Source organism: Typopeltis vanoorti, chromosome 20 (genome assembly GCF_054136105.1).
Source record: "Typopeltis vanoorti isolate ZY-2024b chromosome 20, IOZ_Tvanoo_1.0, whole genome shotgun sequence".
NCBI classification, from domain to species: domain Eukaryota; kingdom Metazoa; phylum Arthropoda; class Arachnida; order Uropygi; family Thelyphonidae; genus Typopeltis; species Typopeltis vanoorti.
The window spans coordinates 16715478-16733626 of record NC_143568.1 but is presented as its reverse complement, the minus strand read 5'-3'; the positions used below and the strand labels follow the sequence as shown (position 1 = coordinate 16733626).

At 35.1% G+C, this 18149-nt stretch overlaps 1 protein-coding gene across 4 annotated transcripts in view; it reads right to left on the bottom strand.

The window, feature by feature from the left end:
* Nucleotides 1-18149, bottom strand: part of Madm (MLF1-adaptor molecule) — a 219569-nt gene that overhangs the window by 72984 nt on the left and 128436 nt on the right. For 3 of the 4 annotated variants that reach the window (XR_016550075.1, XR_016550076.1, XM_090410539.1), the window contains exon 11: nucleotides 15116-15302. Coding sequence is in view for 2 of the 4 variants with exons in the window: in XM_090410539.1 (XP_090266665.1) it covers nucleotides 15116-15302 (187 nt within the window). In the remaining 2 variants the exon portion in view is untranslated. Of the gene's footprint in view, nucleotides 1-13829; nucleotides 14155-15115; nucleotides 15303-18149 lie in introns of those variants that run through there. The other variant, XM_090410540.1, reaches the window with a different exon arrangement.

Below are 18149 nucleotides of genomic sequence, written 5' to 3'. Positions count from 1 at the left end.
TCTTATTATGTTTATCTCTTTTCAACTGTATTGACAATGGCTAGTAAACCTAATAGAAAATTCTACAAATACAGTCATCCCTCAACTTACGTCTGTTCGAGTTACATCCTTTCAAAGATACGTTCGTGATCCCATGAGGGAATAAATAAATTTTTGGCTATACTTTCAAACAAGGCACTTGATTGTGTCTTGTTTGAAGTAAGGTAAAGCATGCACAGTGGTAACAGCGCTATCAGCAGCAACCTCCCTCAGCAGTCGGCACGTGTCTTCAACAGTTCCTCTGTTGATTTTGCGTTTGAGAGATGGGTTATTTGTGCATTTATCATTAAATATTTTGCGATGTTTTGTACAACATGGCCCCTACATGCACAATCAAAAAACCTAGTGAAGAATCGTAGAAAAAGAGGCGAGCAATTGATCTTGAAAGGAAGTTGCAAGTTATAAAGCAACATGAAGCTGATAAGCTCATCATTGTGATTGCACATGACTTCAGATGGTCTCATTCTACAGTGACGACCATTTTGAAAATAAGGATAAAATCTTAGAGGCTGTGAAAGGATCTGCTTCCATTAAATTGATGATAGTGACTAAGCAACCACAAGGTCCTATCGGTGATGTGGAAAAGCTACTTGCATCATGGATAGAGGATCTGAACCAAAAGAGCATACCCCCTTAGCACTGTGACTATAACCTCTAAAGCACTAAGTCTCTTCAACATGTTGAAGGAGAAAGAAGAACCCGATTTTGACTATGAATTCAACGGTTCTTCCGGTTGGTTCATGAAATTCAAGCAGCATTTCGCGCTGCATAGTGTGAAAATGTATGGGAATCTGCATATGCTGAGAAGGCTGCCAAGGAGTTTGTGGAAAAATTGAATAAAATTTTTATGAAGGAAAATTATTTGACACAGCAAATATTTAATATGGATGAGACGTCCTTATTTCGGAAAAAAATACCGAGTGGTCATTCATCCAATCTACAAAAAGCTAAAGCCTTTACCTAGTTTCAAAGCTCTTAATGTCCGTATTGCATTTCTGTGACGGATGTTGCTGGATGTAAACTGAAACCATTTGTGATATGGCACAGTGAGAATCCACGAATCTTCAAAAACATTAGGAAGCATACTCCCAGTTCATTATCAGAGTAATAAGAAGTCGTGGATGACTCAAAAATTGTTTGAGGATGCCTTAATCAACTGTTATGTGAGTGAAATAAAAAGCTATTGTGTGAAAGAAAATGAAGAATTTAAAAATTTTTAAATTCTATATAATGCTCCAGGTCATCCATCTTATAGTGGTGATCTTCAACAAGTTCAAAGTCAAGTTTCTCCTCCAAACACTGCATTGATCCAACCAATGGATCAGGGAGTTCTTGTAGTGTTTAAGGCTTATTATGGAGAACTTTTTCACAAGCCATTTCTGCTACTGAAGGAAATGACCAGACTCTCATGCTATTCTGGAAAACATTCAGTTTTTATCAAGCTGTTAAAAATATTGCTGTGGCTTGGGACGAAGTTCTCTCTCAATGTATGAGTGGCATAGGGTAAAAGACATTAAAAAGGTTTGTGCATGATTGTGGAAGTTTGTAACAGTGGGCCTAGCAAACAATCTGAATCTCGAAGTGAATGATGGAGACATAATTCAACTCATAGAGAGTTCCCCTGAAGATTTGACAAATTTAGAATTGGTCGAACTGGAGGAACAACTGTTGCAGAAGAGTAAAAATGAGAAAAGGAAGAGGGAAAAGAGAAAACAATTTACAGTGAAGGGTCTTGCAGAAATGTTCTTTGCAGTTAGCGATGTTCTCCAATTGGCTATAGATATGGACCGAAATGTTAAACACTATTTAATAATAGAAATGAAAGTACATGATGCACTTGCTTACTATGAACAAATTTATGATGAAAGGAAGAAGAGAAATAAGCAAAGCACATTAGACATTTTCATTAAAAAAAAAAAGATTACACCAGAAAAGCCACAGCCTGATCGTTCACACAGGGAAGGTAATAAAGATGTGATTGTGGAGGAAGATTTGGGTGATTATTCTCCTGTTTTATAGTGGCAGTAACACACAGTACAGTTTTATAATAAGGTTTAAAAATTAAAATTACAGTATACTTATTATGGTTAAGATCCTAACCCCTATAACTCTGTTGATTTCATGAATCGACTTACGTCCGATTCGAATTGCGTCCTGCCAGATGGAATGGAACCCAGATGTAAGTCGAGGGATGACTGTATTAAACATTTTTTCTAACATATTCCTTTACTGTTTAATAATTTTATCATTATGCCTGAACATAAGATCTTGTAGTTATTTAGAATAATTTCACCTGTTTCATCCTCTTTGTTTTGATAATACCAATTATACTGATGTGGTATTTCTTAAATTCAACCACCAGTTCCACCTCTTTTCCACTAATATATATCTTATGTTAATGGTGCGCATCTTGAATTCTGTTGATAAGTTAGAGTTTGAACCAGCAGCTAGCTTTTCACTGTTTACATGGTTACTTGACAAAAACAGCAATGACCTTGATTAATGGGAAATATCCTAGGCATAACAACATTTCATCTTTTGGTACGATACCATTATTGTCTTCTGGGTTTAAGCCAATACACAATACTATTTTATCACTAAATCCAAAATTGCTAGCCATTTCGTGTTCATTCAGTATCTGGATGCCTACTACCTAGATGCAACCAGAAGGTGAGAACTGAATAGGCCAGAAGCTCTAGTAGATTTTCCACATTCCTTAAAAAGCTACATGGAGGGTAATGACCTTTAAGTGACCCATCTTTATGACATCATTTAAATCAGGGATCGCAAACTGGCAGCCCGTGGGCCAGATACAGCCCGCAAAGGCTTCATATCTGGCCCTCAACCTTAATGATTTCTTTTCTAAAAATCAATGTTTCTAACATCCTGCAGGTATTAAAACAGAAAAAATTCAAACTGCTAAATGTTTTATGACAGATTTAAACAAAAGTAAAACTTATTACTATAATTCTTTGTACTATGTTTCTATCATTAAAGGTTGGCAACACTGAATGGAAGTTACTTGTCACGCAACCATTTTAAGCCACGTGATACAATGCCAATAAGTTACAGATTACCATTGTAATATGATAGTGTGTTAATAAAAAGTTACTTCAATAACTTATAATTTTTTTTGCCCATAACAATGTCTGAATTTAAAGTTAAAAAAGAAAAATAGATCAAGAAGGCAGAAATTTCAAGAAAAATGGGAGAAGGCATACTTCTTTGTGGAAGTAAAAAATATTCCAACATGTTTGATATGTATATAAAGTGTCGCCATGGTGAAAGAATATAACCTAAAACGCCATTATGAAACAAACCATAAGAACTGTGATAAATATACAGAAAAGATGCACGATGACAAACTTAAAGATTTAAACGACGAACTGAAGTTTCAACAGAGGATATTTTTGAATGTTATCACAACAAGTGATGCTGCTGTTAAATGTAGTTATGTCATAACTACATTTAAAAAATTGCTCGGGCTTCGAAACCTTTTACTGATGGAGAATTTATTAAAAATTGTATTTTAGGTGCAGTCAAAATCATATGTCCAGAAAAAAAGCAAGCATTTCGAAGTATAAGCCTATCAGGAAGGGATGCTTAAGGGTCAAAGCTACATAACTGAGAGGAGACCTTCACACAGCTTTTAAAGGAATGCGGAGAATGGATCAGGGCTTCTGACCTAATGTCCAATCCTCACCTTCTCATGGTGCACCCTGTTAGGTATCTATCTCGATACTGAATGAACAAGGATGGGCTGGCAATTTGGGATTTAGTCGACCAAATTGTATTCTTATTGGCATAAACCAAAATAAAAAATGATGGTACAACATGACAGAATTTCATGCTGGCTGGGGCATCACCCGGTTAAACAAGGCCCCGTTATTTTCGCCAGGGAACCAGGGCCAACAGCGAAAGGTCAGCTACTGGAATAAATCCTAAAACCCACCCCAACTTAACATTATCAGAGTTCAAGATCTGTACTATCAACATAAGAAGCCTGAATGACAAAGAAATGGAGCTAGCTGAGGAACTGGATAAGTACCAGATCGACATAATAGGGGTGACTGAAACAAAAAAAGGCAAAAACTGGTGAGATCTTTCTGAGCATTAAATACAAAATGTTATATTCAGGCAATGGCAATCAAGGAAAAAGAAGGAGTATTCATAGTATTCAACACTAAATGCAAATCTAATCTTCTTGAATGACAGGCAGTCTCAAGTAGAGTGATGTGAGCAAATATCAGAATGGGGAACTGGACAATGAGACTTATTTGTGCTTATGGTTCCACAGAAAGTTCTACTAAGGTAGAAGTGGAGAAATTTTTTGAGGCTTTAGAGAAAGCAACTGACACAATGAAAAAGGAAAAGTTAGTCCTCGTAGGGGATCTAAATAGCATAGTAGGAAATGATAACACAACATACCTGTTGTGTTAATTATCATTTAATTAACTATAAATTTGATACATATATGTACAAATTTATACAATAAATTTGTACATATAAGGTTTCGACTTGTTTCGCAAGCAAAACTGACTATCTTTGTCAAGACTAAATGGTGAAAAAAAAAAAAAAAAAAAAAAAAAAACGAAGGAATGCAGTAACGGTTTACAACAGTTAGACAACAAAATTGGAAGGCACAGCGTGACATGGTATGCGTGAAGCGATATGCTTCAGTCTTTATTATAAATACGCATTACATAGTTTTTGGCGCACTGTAGTTCAACTAAACTTAATGAGTTAATAAGATTTTTCCATATATCCTTTAATATTACACCTTGGTTTCTATTAAGGTTGTCTGTTTGTAGGACCACTGCAACTTCTTTAAATGTTCGACATCTGTAATCTTCCTCCATATATGGCATTGAGCCGTTATCCCAATCTACAGCATGGCTTGAAGTTGAGAAGTGATGCGCCAAACCTGAGGTGTCTGTTCTGTTATGATTAACATCTCCAACATGTTCTTTTTGTCTAATTTCTAAGCTTCTTGAAGTTTGGCCTATGAATGATAGTCCACATGTACAAGATATGCTGTAAACACCTGCATATTTGAAAAAAGGTACTGTCTTTAGGGGATCTTAAAAACTGTCTAGTGGTAGCGGGTCGGTTTAAACACCATTCTGATGTTATAAGATTTTAAAATTCTAGCTATTTTATTGGAGACTAAACCAACACAGGGTATGACAATGGTTGATACGTACTGAGTTGCTATATGTTGTTGCTGGAGGTTGTTTTTATAGAGCATTTTATTGATTTAGTTTAGAGGATACCCATTTTGAGACAGAGATTTGGAGATGTGGGAAAGTTCTGTACGTACGTCTTCTTCGTCTGTGACTATGTTGTGGGCTCTGTTTCGTAGCATAGCATGATGCTGCATTTTTGTGTATGATGATGATTTGAAAAACAACCTCCAGCAACATATAGCAACTCAGTACGTATCAACCATTGTTTTTATAGAGCATTTTATTGATTAAGTTTAGATGATACCCATTTTGAGACAGAGATTTGGAGATGTGGGAAAGTTCTGTACGTACGTCTTCTTCGTCTGTGACTATGTTGTGGGCTCTGTTTCGTAGCATAGCATGATGCTGCATTTTTGTGTATGATGATGATTTGAAGAATAATGGAGATACCATCCAGTATCAGTGGGTTTCTTATATATAGTAAGTTTAATATCTTCATTCTCTAGTCTTTGATAAGTATATCCAAAAAAGATAACTGATGATTGCTTTCTAACTCTAAAGTAAATTTTATTTTGTCATGAAAAGAGTTGAATTTAAGAATATAATAAACACACCATCAACATATCTCCACCAGACTGTTGGTTTTGGAGTAATGTTAGATAGAATATCATTTTCTAATTTCTCCATAAACAAGTCCGCACGTGGTGGTGACAGGGGACTGCCCAATGCTAGGCCTTCTAATTGGTGATATATAATGTTGTTGACTTTAAAGAAATTAGACTTAAGACAGTGATTGAAAAGTTGTGTGATATCATTAGGAAAGAGATCTTTTATAATGTCTATCACTACCTCAACTGGTATGTTTGTAAACAAGGATACAACATCAAGACTTGCCATTATGTCTGTCTTGCATAGCTTAACGTTCTTAAGTTTCTCCACAAAGTGTTGAGAGTTCCTTATGTAAGACTCTGATTGTCTGATTTTTCCTTGTAATAGGTTGGAGAGGTACTTGGCTAGTAAATATGTGGGGGAGAATCTGCCATCTACAATAGGACAGATTGGAAGGCCAAGTTTATTATTTATTAATTTTTTTTCACCATTTAGTCTTGCCAAAGCTAGTCAGTTTTGCTAGCAAAACTAGTTGATGAGTTTTGCTAGCAAAACTTGTACTTGTATATATATGTATTAAATCTATGGTCTTATAATCCAAATATGTTGTGTTAATTATAGTTAATAAAGACCAAATATAACTTTAAACAAGAGTAGGAAATGATTGTCACACATACAAAAATATATTTGAAAAATTTGGAGAAAATAGCAAAACTAATAATAATGGCAAATACCTGTTGGATTTCTGCTCAGGACATGGATTGGTTATTACTAACACAATGTTCCAACATAAACATGTGCACAAAATCACATGGAGAGAAGAGGCAAGGAATAAGAAAAGTCTTATTGACTATGTCATTGTTGATAGTGATGTTTTCTTCCTGGTGCAGGACACCAGAGTGCACAGAGGATTTGAAATTGGAAGTGATCACTATTTAGTCTTGAGCAGGATAAAATTGAATTTCATATTGAAAAAAAGAACATGCAAGAAAGTTTTAAAGCAAATAAGGGTTGAGGAGCTCTCAGATGTGAATTGTAGACTAAAATACACAAAGATTATTGAATAAAAAATGAAAGGGTTTGAGAACAGGAACCAAACCTTGGAGTTTCAGTGGCAAGCATTAAAGAAAACCATGATTGATTCTGCCAGAGAGGCATGTGATGAGGTTCTGTGCAAGGATGGAAAAATCAGAACTCCATGGTGTACACAGGAAGTTAAAGAGGCAGTGAAGAAAAAGAAGAAAGCATATCAAAAGTTCCTGGCAAATAAGTCAGCTTGTGCTCTTAGAGAATACAGAGACAAATGTAAGAAAGATAAACATTTGAAATTGTTTATGTATGTATTAAATGTATGTATGGATTATAAGACCAAATATAACTTTAAACAAGAGTAGGAAATGATTGTCACACATACAAAAATATATTTGAAAAATTTGGAGAAAATAGCAAAACTAATAATAATGGCAAATACCTGTTGGATTTCTGCTCAGGACATGGATTGGTTATTACTAACACAATGTTCCAACATAAACATGTGCACAAAATCACATGGAGAGAAGAGGCAAGGAATAAGAAAAGTCTTATTGACTATGTCATTGTTGATAGTGATGTTTTCTTCCTGGTGCAGGACACCAGAGTGCACAGAGGATTTGAAATTGGAAGTGATCACTATTTAGTCTTGAGCAGGATAAAATTGAATTTCATATTGAAAAAAAGAACATGCAAGAAAGTTTTAAAGCAAATAAGGGTTGAGGAGCTCTCAGATGTGAATTGTAGACTAAAATACACAAAGATTATTGAATAAAAAATGAAAGGGTTTGAGAACAGGAACCAAACCTTGGAGTTTCAGTGGCAAGCATTAAAGAAAACCATGATTGATTCTGCCAGAGAGGCATGTGATGAGGTTCTGTGCAAGGATGGAAAAATCAGAACTCCATGGTATACACAGGAAGTTAAAGAGGAGTGAAGAAAAAGAAGAAAGCATATCAAAAGTTCCTGGCAAATAAGTCAGCTTGTGCTCTTAGAGAATACAGAGACAAATGTAAGAAAGATAAACACTGTGTAAAACTAGCTAAACAAAAGTCATGGGAGTGGTAAGAAGATAGAAAATAAATATCAAGAAGGTGGCAAGATATTCTGGAGGTTGCTGAAGAAACTCAGAAATGAAGGAAAGAGTGCTGTAAAAAGCATGACATGAAAGATAATTACTTTGAAAAATTGCTAAATGAAACAACAGTGATGACAGCACAGTGGTAAAAAACACTGACCAGGCATGCAGTCAGGAATACATATCCATACTTGAAGTAGAAAAAGCCATCAAAAGCCTAAAATGTGGAAAGGCAGCAGGAGTAGACGATATTAAAACCAGAAATACTCAAGTATGGACGTATAAAGGTCTTACAGTGGCAGCACTGCACAGTTCAGAAGGCCTGGACAGAGGGACGGATTCCTGATGATTGAAGTAGAGCTCTAATAGTACCCATATATAAAAAGGGAAATAAAAGTGAATGTGAGAATTAGAGGTATTTCCCTACTGAGTGTTTCTGGTAAGATATATGCAAGTATACTTGAGAAACAGTTGAGAAGGATAGTGGAAGAGAAGCTTGGTGAAGTACAAGCTGGATTCAAGCCAAACACAGGCTGTCGGGATCAGATTTTCACTTTACGACAGATAGTTGAGAAATCATGGGAATATAACAAAGATCTTTATTTAAGTTTGTAGATCTGGAAAAGACATATGACAAGGTGCCAAGAGAGAAGCAATTTGAAACGTTACAGTTATATGGTGTCAATGGGGCATTATATCAAGTAATACTTAAGTCTTTATTCGAGTTGTAAGAAGAAGTTCATGCCAGCAAACGACCCAGAGGAAGACCAAGATATAGGTGGATTGATACGGTACAAAGTGCCTTAGACGATAGAAATATAAGATCTGATAATGTTGGAATCTTGACAAGTAACAGACTGATTTGGAGGAAAATTGTAGATAGGAAGTTAGTAATGATGTAATTTTTTTCATGTAATACTATCACATCTTGTTCACCCCTTGAGGGTACATGGCAGGAATTTAATGATGATGATGACATATTATTACAAAAACGCAGCTTTAAATATTACAGTAGATGTAATTTTTCTGTGTTTGTGTGTGTGTGAAAAGCAGAAAAGCGGCAAGCATAAATAACACATTTTTTTCACTTCCATTATGCATCCACAGGCTGTAATGGCCAATGAACTGCCCTTCCCGGTATGCCACAAACTGAATCCTTTGCAGAGTGTATAGAATGGCAGAATGTAGCTGGTCAGGACTGATGTTGCATAATGCAGCATGTTGCACACATGCTGCATTATGCTGTCTTTCAGCGCTGGATATCAGGATAATCCTAATAAACCCTGTCTCTTTAAGAAATCCCCAGAGTCAGAAGTCATTTGGGGGGGTGGGGGGGGGGGGCGTATCAAGTGAATGAGATGGCCATGCACAGTTGATCATGCTGGCTTCCATGAAATGTTCTTGAAGAACCTCCTGTAAGGATTGACCAATGTGTGTAGGGGGCCCCCAGTCCACATGAAAATAACCTAATCCATACACAAGCACTGCTGTAGAAAAACTGTTTAACATATCGCAATACTTTTCAGCAGTAACTGAGTACGTCACAGGACCCGACTGGCAAATGTCCTCAAAGAAGAATGATCCAATAATAAACAAAGCTGTAAACCTGCACCAGACAGTGACTTTGGGAGAATGCAAAGGAATTTGTTGGATTTTATGCATGTTTTGTTTGTACAGTCCATACCCAGCAATTGTGGGTATTCACAACTCTGTTCAGGTGAAAGTGCACATAATCTCTCCACAAAATCATCTGTGGTCTAACTCCATTCAAGCAAGGAATGTTAATGCAAAGGTCAGTCAACTCTCAAAGTCCTGCGGGCAACTGGGTTACCCGAAATGAGAAGACATGCAGATTCTTCTGTAGAATTTTCTAGACAGTTGTGTAAAGCACATACATGTGTCTTGATACAGCACATGCACTGCAGGAACCAACACTGTTATTCATGACCACCTGCTCTACAATGGCAGTAGCAACTTCATTCACTTGTTGTGAACCGATTGATCCATTTCCTCAAAATGATTAACCACAGAGCACATGGAGATAGTGGAATTCATCGACATTTGTTCAGGCAATGAAATTCGCAACACCTTTGCGATTGTTTAGGTATTACAGCTTCATGAGCATGTTGGGAAAAGGTTAGTGCCATCACTGTGGATGGTATTAAGCAGAATGAAGGGGAAAAATCCCATGTCAATCTTTTTAAACTCTCCTGGGTTTGGAGAGTTTAAAATGACAGCACACTGGTGGTGAATTCTGGAAATACTTCCTTGTTTCCCCCACCCCTCTCAAATATCGCTTGCACATGATGTGGAAGCGATATTCCTGCAAAACTTCTGAAGCATTTGGATCACCGGATGGTGCTCCACAAGGTATTACACATGGATACTTTATTGTTCACCCAATATAATAATCAGCTTATACATCTCAGCACCACAGCTTCCTGATTAGACAGAGACCCAATGACATACAGCTGCCATACTGATAATCTTAGAACTGCACAACATACAGTATTTCTTTAATTTGAAGTTTAAGTAAAAGTTACGAAATTTGTTCTGGTAGCATATCATTGTGTTTCAAAGACCATTTATAAGGTAAAAAAATTCCAAACTTCTGATTTAGAATTTCTTTTTGACCTAAATTTTTGATTTCAATTGTAAAAACCTAAATTTTTACAGACTGTGCATACTTACTTCATTATGAAGATCTCAGGTAAATCATTTCGAAACTTTAAATACTAATTGCAGATTTTTATAATTTGATGCTCTTCCAGTTCTTTCTCATGCATCCTATTATTTGTTTGCATTTGTACCTTTTGTAATGCCATTTTGCATGATTTTCCTGTTATTTCTATTTTTGTTCTGTTTCCCTATGACTTTCATTTGTTTGGTTCATCACGATTTTATTTCTTATGATTTTTCTGTTTTATTTACCACATTTTTTTGTTACATTTCTTGTAATTTTCTTTTATACATTGCATCCATTTCTTTGAATCCAAGCATGGGTTGGTTGCTTATGCCTGAATCCACTGAAACTTTTATAGTTTCTATATCTGGCACGAAACTTTTGTAGTTTCTCTATTCAGCTTTGAAATAATGTTGGATTCAATATCCACTTAATTTGAATAATTTTGCATCATTGAAGTGAAGCTTTTTGACTCTCTTTTTTCAGTAATTCTTGGTGCCTTTTGTGATGTGACACTTTTTTGGCAACTTGTATGGCAAAGTATAAGTTCTGCATCACATCAACCTGAGTATTCACATCTGGGTCTGGCTCCCACTGACGAGACCTCAACAGAGGTCGAAACCGATCTGGGTAGTGATCCCCCCCCCCCATAATGTATAACAACATACACATCCTCTAGGAGATGTGTTTTACATTATGGAAATACTAAGGATCATGATCAGAGCTTACTCCGCCTTTACTACGAGTTACCCCTGTCATGAAAGGTTTGCTTATAGAAAATATAGAAACTTTTATAGTTTCTATATTCGGCACAAAACTCTTGTAGTTTCTCTATCCGGCTTTGAAATAATGTTGGATTCAATATCCACTTAATTTGAATTGCCATTTGCATTGCCAAAGTGAAGCCTTTTGGCTCTCTTTTTTCAGTACTTTTTATAATTATTTCTCTATGATCAGATCTTTCATTTGTTTCGATCATCACGATTTTATTTCTCATGATTTTTCTGTTTTATTTACCACATTTTTTGTTACATTATTTTTATTAGTATATTATTAGTTTTGGTTTCAAAACGAAATGTAAAATATTTGAAATTTTGATGTACTTACTAGATTCTAATAGTTTTGTCACTTTCAATTTTTTTTTTTATTGTAATTTAAAATTAAGTGTTGAGATATTTGTTGTTTTGTAAAGATAGTCTCATTATGCTAATGAAGAAAATGTGTCAGCCATTATATATAACTTCTTGCTTGCTATTTACATGAAATGTGTATATGCTTGTGGAGGAGACTGATGGCTGACAGTGTTCGGTATCCAGGGAATGAGGAAAACGAGAGAGAGAGAGACAGAATGAAAATTTAAGAACCACCACCAGAGAATTTGTTCTTAGGAAGTTTAAATTTTACGTAATAGTCGGACGAATATTAACAAAAGATTCTGAAAAGGAATCAAAACACTGTGAATCTTTAAACTAAACTGGAAGAGTTGAGACTGTCGACAAGTGTTTAGAAAATAAAATAAGATATTTGGAGTTGACATTCTAATTCAATGTTCGAGGAAATGCTGAATGAAAAGTTTCGTCTTCTGTCTTAAGGACATTGGATCTATTTGTTATTCTACTGGGAAAAAAGTGACAGAATTAGTAAAATCTGGAACTGCAAAGGGACTTAACATGAAGAGCTCTACTTAGATATGTAATTTAAGTAATTAAATCAAAATTACCAATTTGATGCACAAATTGGTAATTTGTGCATCAAATTGTACTGTGAGAGGTAAGAATATTTATACTCCAGTGAATCAGGAGGAATGATAGAAAAAATTGTATGCTAAATCTTCTTCTTCTTCTTCTGCAGCTTGTCCCACTTAAGTGGGGTCGCTGTTAATGAGGAGTCTCCTCTACATCCTCCTGTCTTGGGCTGTCACCACATCCAAGATCTTCATCCTCAAGTCCTCTTCTACCAGCTCTCTCCATCACTTCTTTGGCTATCAACGCTTCCTCTTTCCTTGCACATCCATCTGCACGACCTTTCTTCCCACCTCATCACATGACCAAACCATCTCAACCTTGCCTCCTGTATCTTCGCTCCTAAGTTCATAACTTTCACTGTTTCCCTGACATAGTCATTTCTCAGACGATCCTTTCTGGTCACACCGCACATCCACCTAAGCATTCTCATCTCTTCTACCTCCATCCTGCTAATGTTATTTTTCCTCAGATCCACAGTTTCCATAGCATACGTCATAGCTGGCCTCGCTACTGTCCTATAGATTTTGCATTTCAGATTGATCGGCACCCTCTTATTGCATAGCACTCCAGCCCTCTCTCTCCAGTTCCTCCAACCCGCTTGTATCCTGCATCCCACTTCCTTCTCAGCCCCTCCATCTTCTTCCACTGTTGAACCTAAATATCTAAAGTCCCTCACCTCCTTGATGACATTTCCTTCCAGCTCCAGATCTGTCTCCTGGCCACAGTCCACTTTGGAAAACATATATTCTGTCTTATTTCTGCTCAGTCTCATACCTCTCTCTTCCAGTACTTTCCTCCATCTTTCCAGTTTAGCTGCCACTTCTCTTGATTCTGCACACAGCAAGATGTCATCTGCATACAACATTGTCCAAGGCATGTCTTCTCTCACCTCCTCCGTGACCACCTCCATCACAATATTAAACAGAAACAGATTTAATGCTGAACCTTGATGCAAGCCAATTGTTACTTGAAAACTTTCTGTGTCCCAGATAGGTCCGAACTGTTGTCTTCACATTTCTGTACATCTCCTGCACCAACCTGACATATTTCTCCGGTACCTTCCTCTTCCTCAGACACCTCCAGACTTCTTGCCTTGGTACTCTACCGTATGCTAAATAAGGAATTTAAGAAAAAAAAGATCCCATGCAAGTGAAGAGGTAATTCTATGTTTTCAGAAAAAGGCCTAACAAGAAAACTGACTCTGCTGAACATTTTGTTGTAAACAGAGTGTTTAGTCTGGTAGACATGGTTAAGTATATGTTAAACAAACCAGTTATAGAGAGTCAGAGTGAATGATTGCACTTTTTTAAGATAAGGAGATATCTAAAGTGTAGATTTATTTTAAAAGACCTTGGATCCAATTAATTTTGTAGTTATTTATATAATTTTATTTAATAGTTTCATTAAATGTATATATTTTTTATTTGGTACTCGAGTCAATAACTTTCTGGATTCTAAAAGAAATAAAGTTAAAAGTCATTGCACCAATCAGATTGAACATTTGGCTAATTACTTAACACTTGGAGTAAAAATTTCTTTACATAGATATAACATATATAGCTCAGCTGAGCAGACATAATTATTACAGAGATAGTAAAGAATTAAAATTAAACAACACAATAACAATAACACAAAATCCTCATGGCTTATTTGTCAGATTCTGTTATGTAGTGTGTAATAATTCTATACCATCCATTTTGAAAATAAGTTGCATTTATGTAAAAGAATGCCTCTAATAGGATTAATGTGTTCTTCAATTCTTCTGTGGCTTGCATTCATTGAAAGCTACAGAACAAATAAAGCATAAAAATTTAAAACTGCTTAGAATACACATAGCAATTTCAAATAAAGTAATAAAACTGGTACAAAAATCCAGTATTGATGTTAGAAGAATTCTGCTATAACAAAAAAAGTTGCAAGTGTCTATATTCAATGCAATTATGTTTCTCTTCCAACAGTGCCAAAAACAATATTTCTCAAACTTTGGATGGTTTTAGTGAGAATTTTAAAATGCAAGTCTGTTATAATTTTAAAATGAAAATCTAGATCCTTAAGTATCTATTTAAAAGTTCTTAGTGTGCAACTAAAGCACTGTTTAAATCTATAACTAATGCATTTCAACATTTCATGCATTTTACCACCCTGTGAGGGTGGTAAAATGCATGAGAATATTTTTTAAAAAGTATTTAATGAAAAAATAGTTTTTCATTAAAAAGTATCGTCATATAAATTTCACCAACTACAACCAGTAGAACACCTAAACAATTCCAGTCAATATGAAACTGTTATGAGAAAGGTGAAACTTTTACATAGAGCTGCTAAATAAAACCCTCTGTATGCAAAATATGGTAGCAAAGAAAAAGTACGAATAATGAAACCATGGAAAGTGGCAGATCAAACTAATACTTAAAACATCCATTTCAGTTAGTATTCATTTTCTGATAGTATTTATAAGATAATACTTATGGACTAACAAAATTACCTATGATGGGTGATCTTAAAATATTTTTTTTTTTTTTTTTTTTTTTTTTACAGTTTAATGTGGGTCATGTGATTAAAACTGAAAATCTGAGAAAAACTCTATGAGTGAGAAAAAGGACAGAGGGATTCTAATATTTTTAGTGGTCAGTACAGAACTGTTACCTGAAAGAACCAAGTTATTCAATGAAATTTCTTATAAACAAATATGCATAAACAACAGAACAACATAAACACAAAAAAATAACAATACCAAACTACTACCTACAAGCAAATTTTGCCCTTCTTCTTGTGGTTTTATGTTGCACATCATATTGATAATACGTCTAGTCTCATTATCACAAGGTTCTGGAGAAGCAGATTTTACTGATTCTGGGATTTCTGGAGAAGAGGCGCGTGGCTGAACAATAGGTGGATGAGTAGCTGCAAATGCAGTGAGTGGGTAGATACCGTTCCTGTTTTAATTAAAAAAAAAAAGCCTCATTAATTATTAAAGGTTTGTGCATATGTTTGAAATCTTATTTCTATTAGAGGAAAAAAAAATGATAAAGCAAAATATATTATAACCCAAAATTCGTCTCTAGAGAAATGGAATTTTTTATTCAAATACTCAATATTGGTTTTTAGAAGTGTATTTCAAGCACTTTCTTTCCAGCTCAAATAACAGTAACTGACTGGCTGGGAATGGAAATGAAAATAAAGGCTGAAGAACAGTCACATAGTAAAACAAAAAGAAGAAATACTGCTCAATTTCACATATTTAATGACTAGTGATGAGGAAAGATCACAGTATGTGGAAATTTTGGTGTATTAAATTACAGTATGAGACCAGACAAAAAGTACCAAACATTTTAAAAGAACTTCATTTCTCAAGAGAAACATCAATATCATTCATGTTAAAATTTTCAACTAATACACCAATTTAATAACTAAAGTAAGTATTTATAACCTGATGTTTTGCTAGCTCAAGCTAGCATCATCAAAGGAATTTTTAAGATACACACTCAACGGAGACTAGAATTACAATGGCTTCCAGAATAAGGACAATCGCAAGCAAGGTGACAGTTGGATACGGCAATGCACTATAATTTATGCAGAATTAAACCATCATTTCTATTACGGTTCAAAGGGTTTTGTAGAACATGAGCCACTTCTAGAATTCTGCATTACAATTCTTTAACTATTACATCTCTCAAATAGCCCTTCTGAACTTAAACCTGCTATGTGGGAAGTGTCCACTTTTAAATTCCATCGGTGACCGATTAATACATTATTTTATTGTAAACATGGAAGTCTCTGTAATTTAAACTGGGATCGATGTAGCAAGCCTTTTACACCTATTGAAATGGTCTTCATCTAAGACATGTCGAACTAGTCCACTTTCTGGTTGGCCATGTGAATATATTTTTATTTTCTTATGGTAATGGTGGTGCATCCTGCTTGTTCAAAATACTATATCCCACATTGACAGGGGATACTGTAGATACCTAAGGGAAAAAAAGAGAATCCTGTATTCCTCAATTTGTCTGAAGAAATTGGAGACTGCCCAGAGGTTTGTAAACTGTTCTGATTTTGTGTTGTTTCAAGAGAGAGAGAGAGAGCTCAGTTTATCTGTTGTACCTTTGATATAAGGTAATGTGTATAGATTGAATAATATAATTAAATTCATATTAATTTTATGTTATTTAATATTATTAATTAATATCTTTATTTCAATCATGTCTCTGCTTAATAATATTCCCTTTAATACTTAGTGATATACCATCACGTGGCTTGTTCTATTTTTACATGATCTATTGTTAGTATTCCACCTTGTATTTTTTAAAATTGTTCTTGTAGTGCCACTGAAGATGGTCTGCAATTTTCAGACTGAAATATTTGGCTAATTAAATATTTTTCTTGTGTTTACGTGCTTACATTATTCAATCTTTGTGTCACAAGTATCCTTAAAATATCAAAGTAATGTGTATATATTAGTCAAGTTTGGGGGGAGAGGGGATATTTTTCAGAAGTTTAGTGAAGTTTTTTTTTTTGTAACTACTGTGTTCAAAAAATGTAAGTAGAGCCTCTTCTTCCAGATGCAATGCATCTGGAAGAAGAAATATGTTCTGCTCTACAGGATAAAGTTTGGAATATCCAATTTTTGGGGCAAGATGGCAATGTGAAATGGCATATAAGTATCTGCCTATGTGTCTGGGCTTTTGATTGACTGAACATGTGGGGGCCCATTACTACAGAGAGAGCACTGCTGTTGCCTTCTTGTACATGACTGCCCATGTTCTGGAAGCTATTGTAATTCTAGTTTCCATTAAGTGTTTATCTTAAAAATGCCTTTGATAATGCTAGCTTGAGCTAACAAAACGTAAGGTTGTAAATACTTAATTTAGTTATTTCATTCCTGTATCTACGTAGTTTATTCTAGAAAATTTCAATGCGAACAACTATGGAAATCTCAATATAGAAGTAAAACTCAATATTATGTTCACCAGAATCTTTACAATTCTGTCAGAGCACCATAATAAAATATTATTACTATTATAAAAGGAGTTACAAAACAATTATTAAAAGAAAGGATAAAAATTAAGTCAATCATTGACTTAAGCAATAGATGCTTTCAACTAACTTCTTGAGCCTATCACAAGTTTTTATTTTTTCATCCTTGCAAACAATTTCAATATATGTCCTCTTGGCTAGCTCTTTCCCCCCTCCCCTGCTAATGGCAGCCCACAGGTTCATTCTTGTTTTCTGTTTCTCCAACTGTAGATTCAAATATTTATATATTTGAATCTACAGTTTACCTCAGAGAATTGTTTAACTTTGACATGAAACTGCTAGACTTTTTTTTTTGAGAGTCAGTGAAGTGAGTTTTGTTTGCTTCAAAGGATGATGCATGGCCTCCCTCGATGAGTCCTTGACTTCCTGGCAGTCTCAGATAATAATAATTTCCAATTATTTGTCTACTTGATATCAAATAATACTCATCAAATACTATTTTTTTTAAAATACAAGTACAGGGCACTTCCATATACCCCCCCCCACACACACACAATACATAAGATCATAATAAAACTTATTATTCCATACATTCAGGGCACATCTGAGAAGATATCCAGAGTGATGAATAAATACCAACTTCACACCACATTTAAACCATATATCAAACTCTTCCCATTCATTTCATCCATTCACCTAAGGACAAGCGCTCTCCTTATTTCATTGTCATCATGAGCCAGGACTAGCAGACTATGACTTGGACACCTCTTCACACAGGATTAAATGAAAGAAAACAAGTCACTACAAGT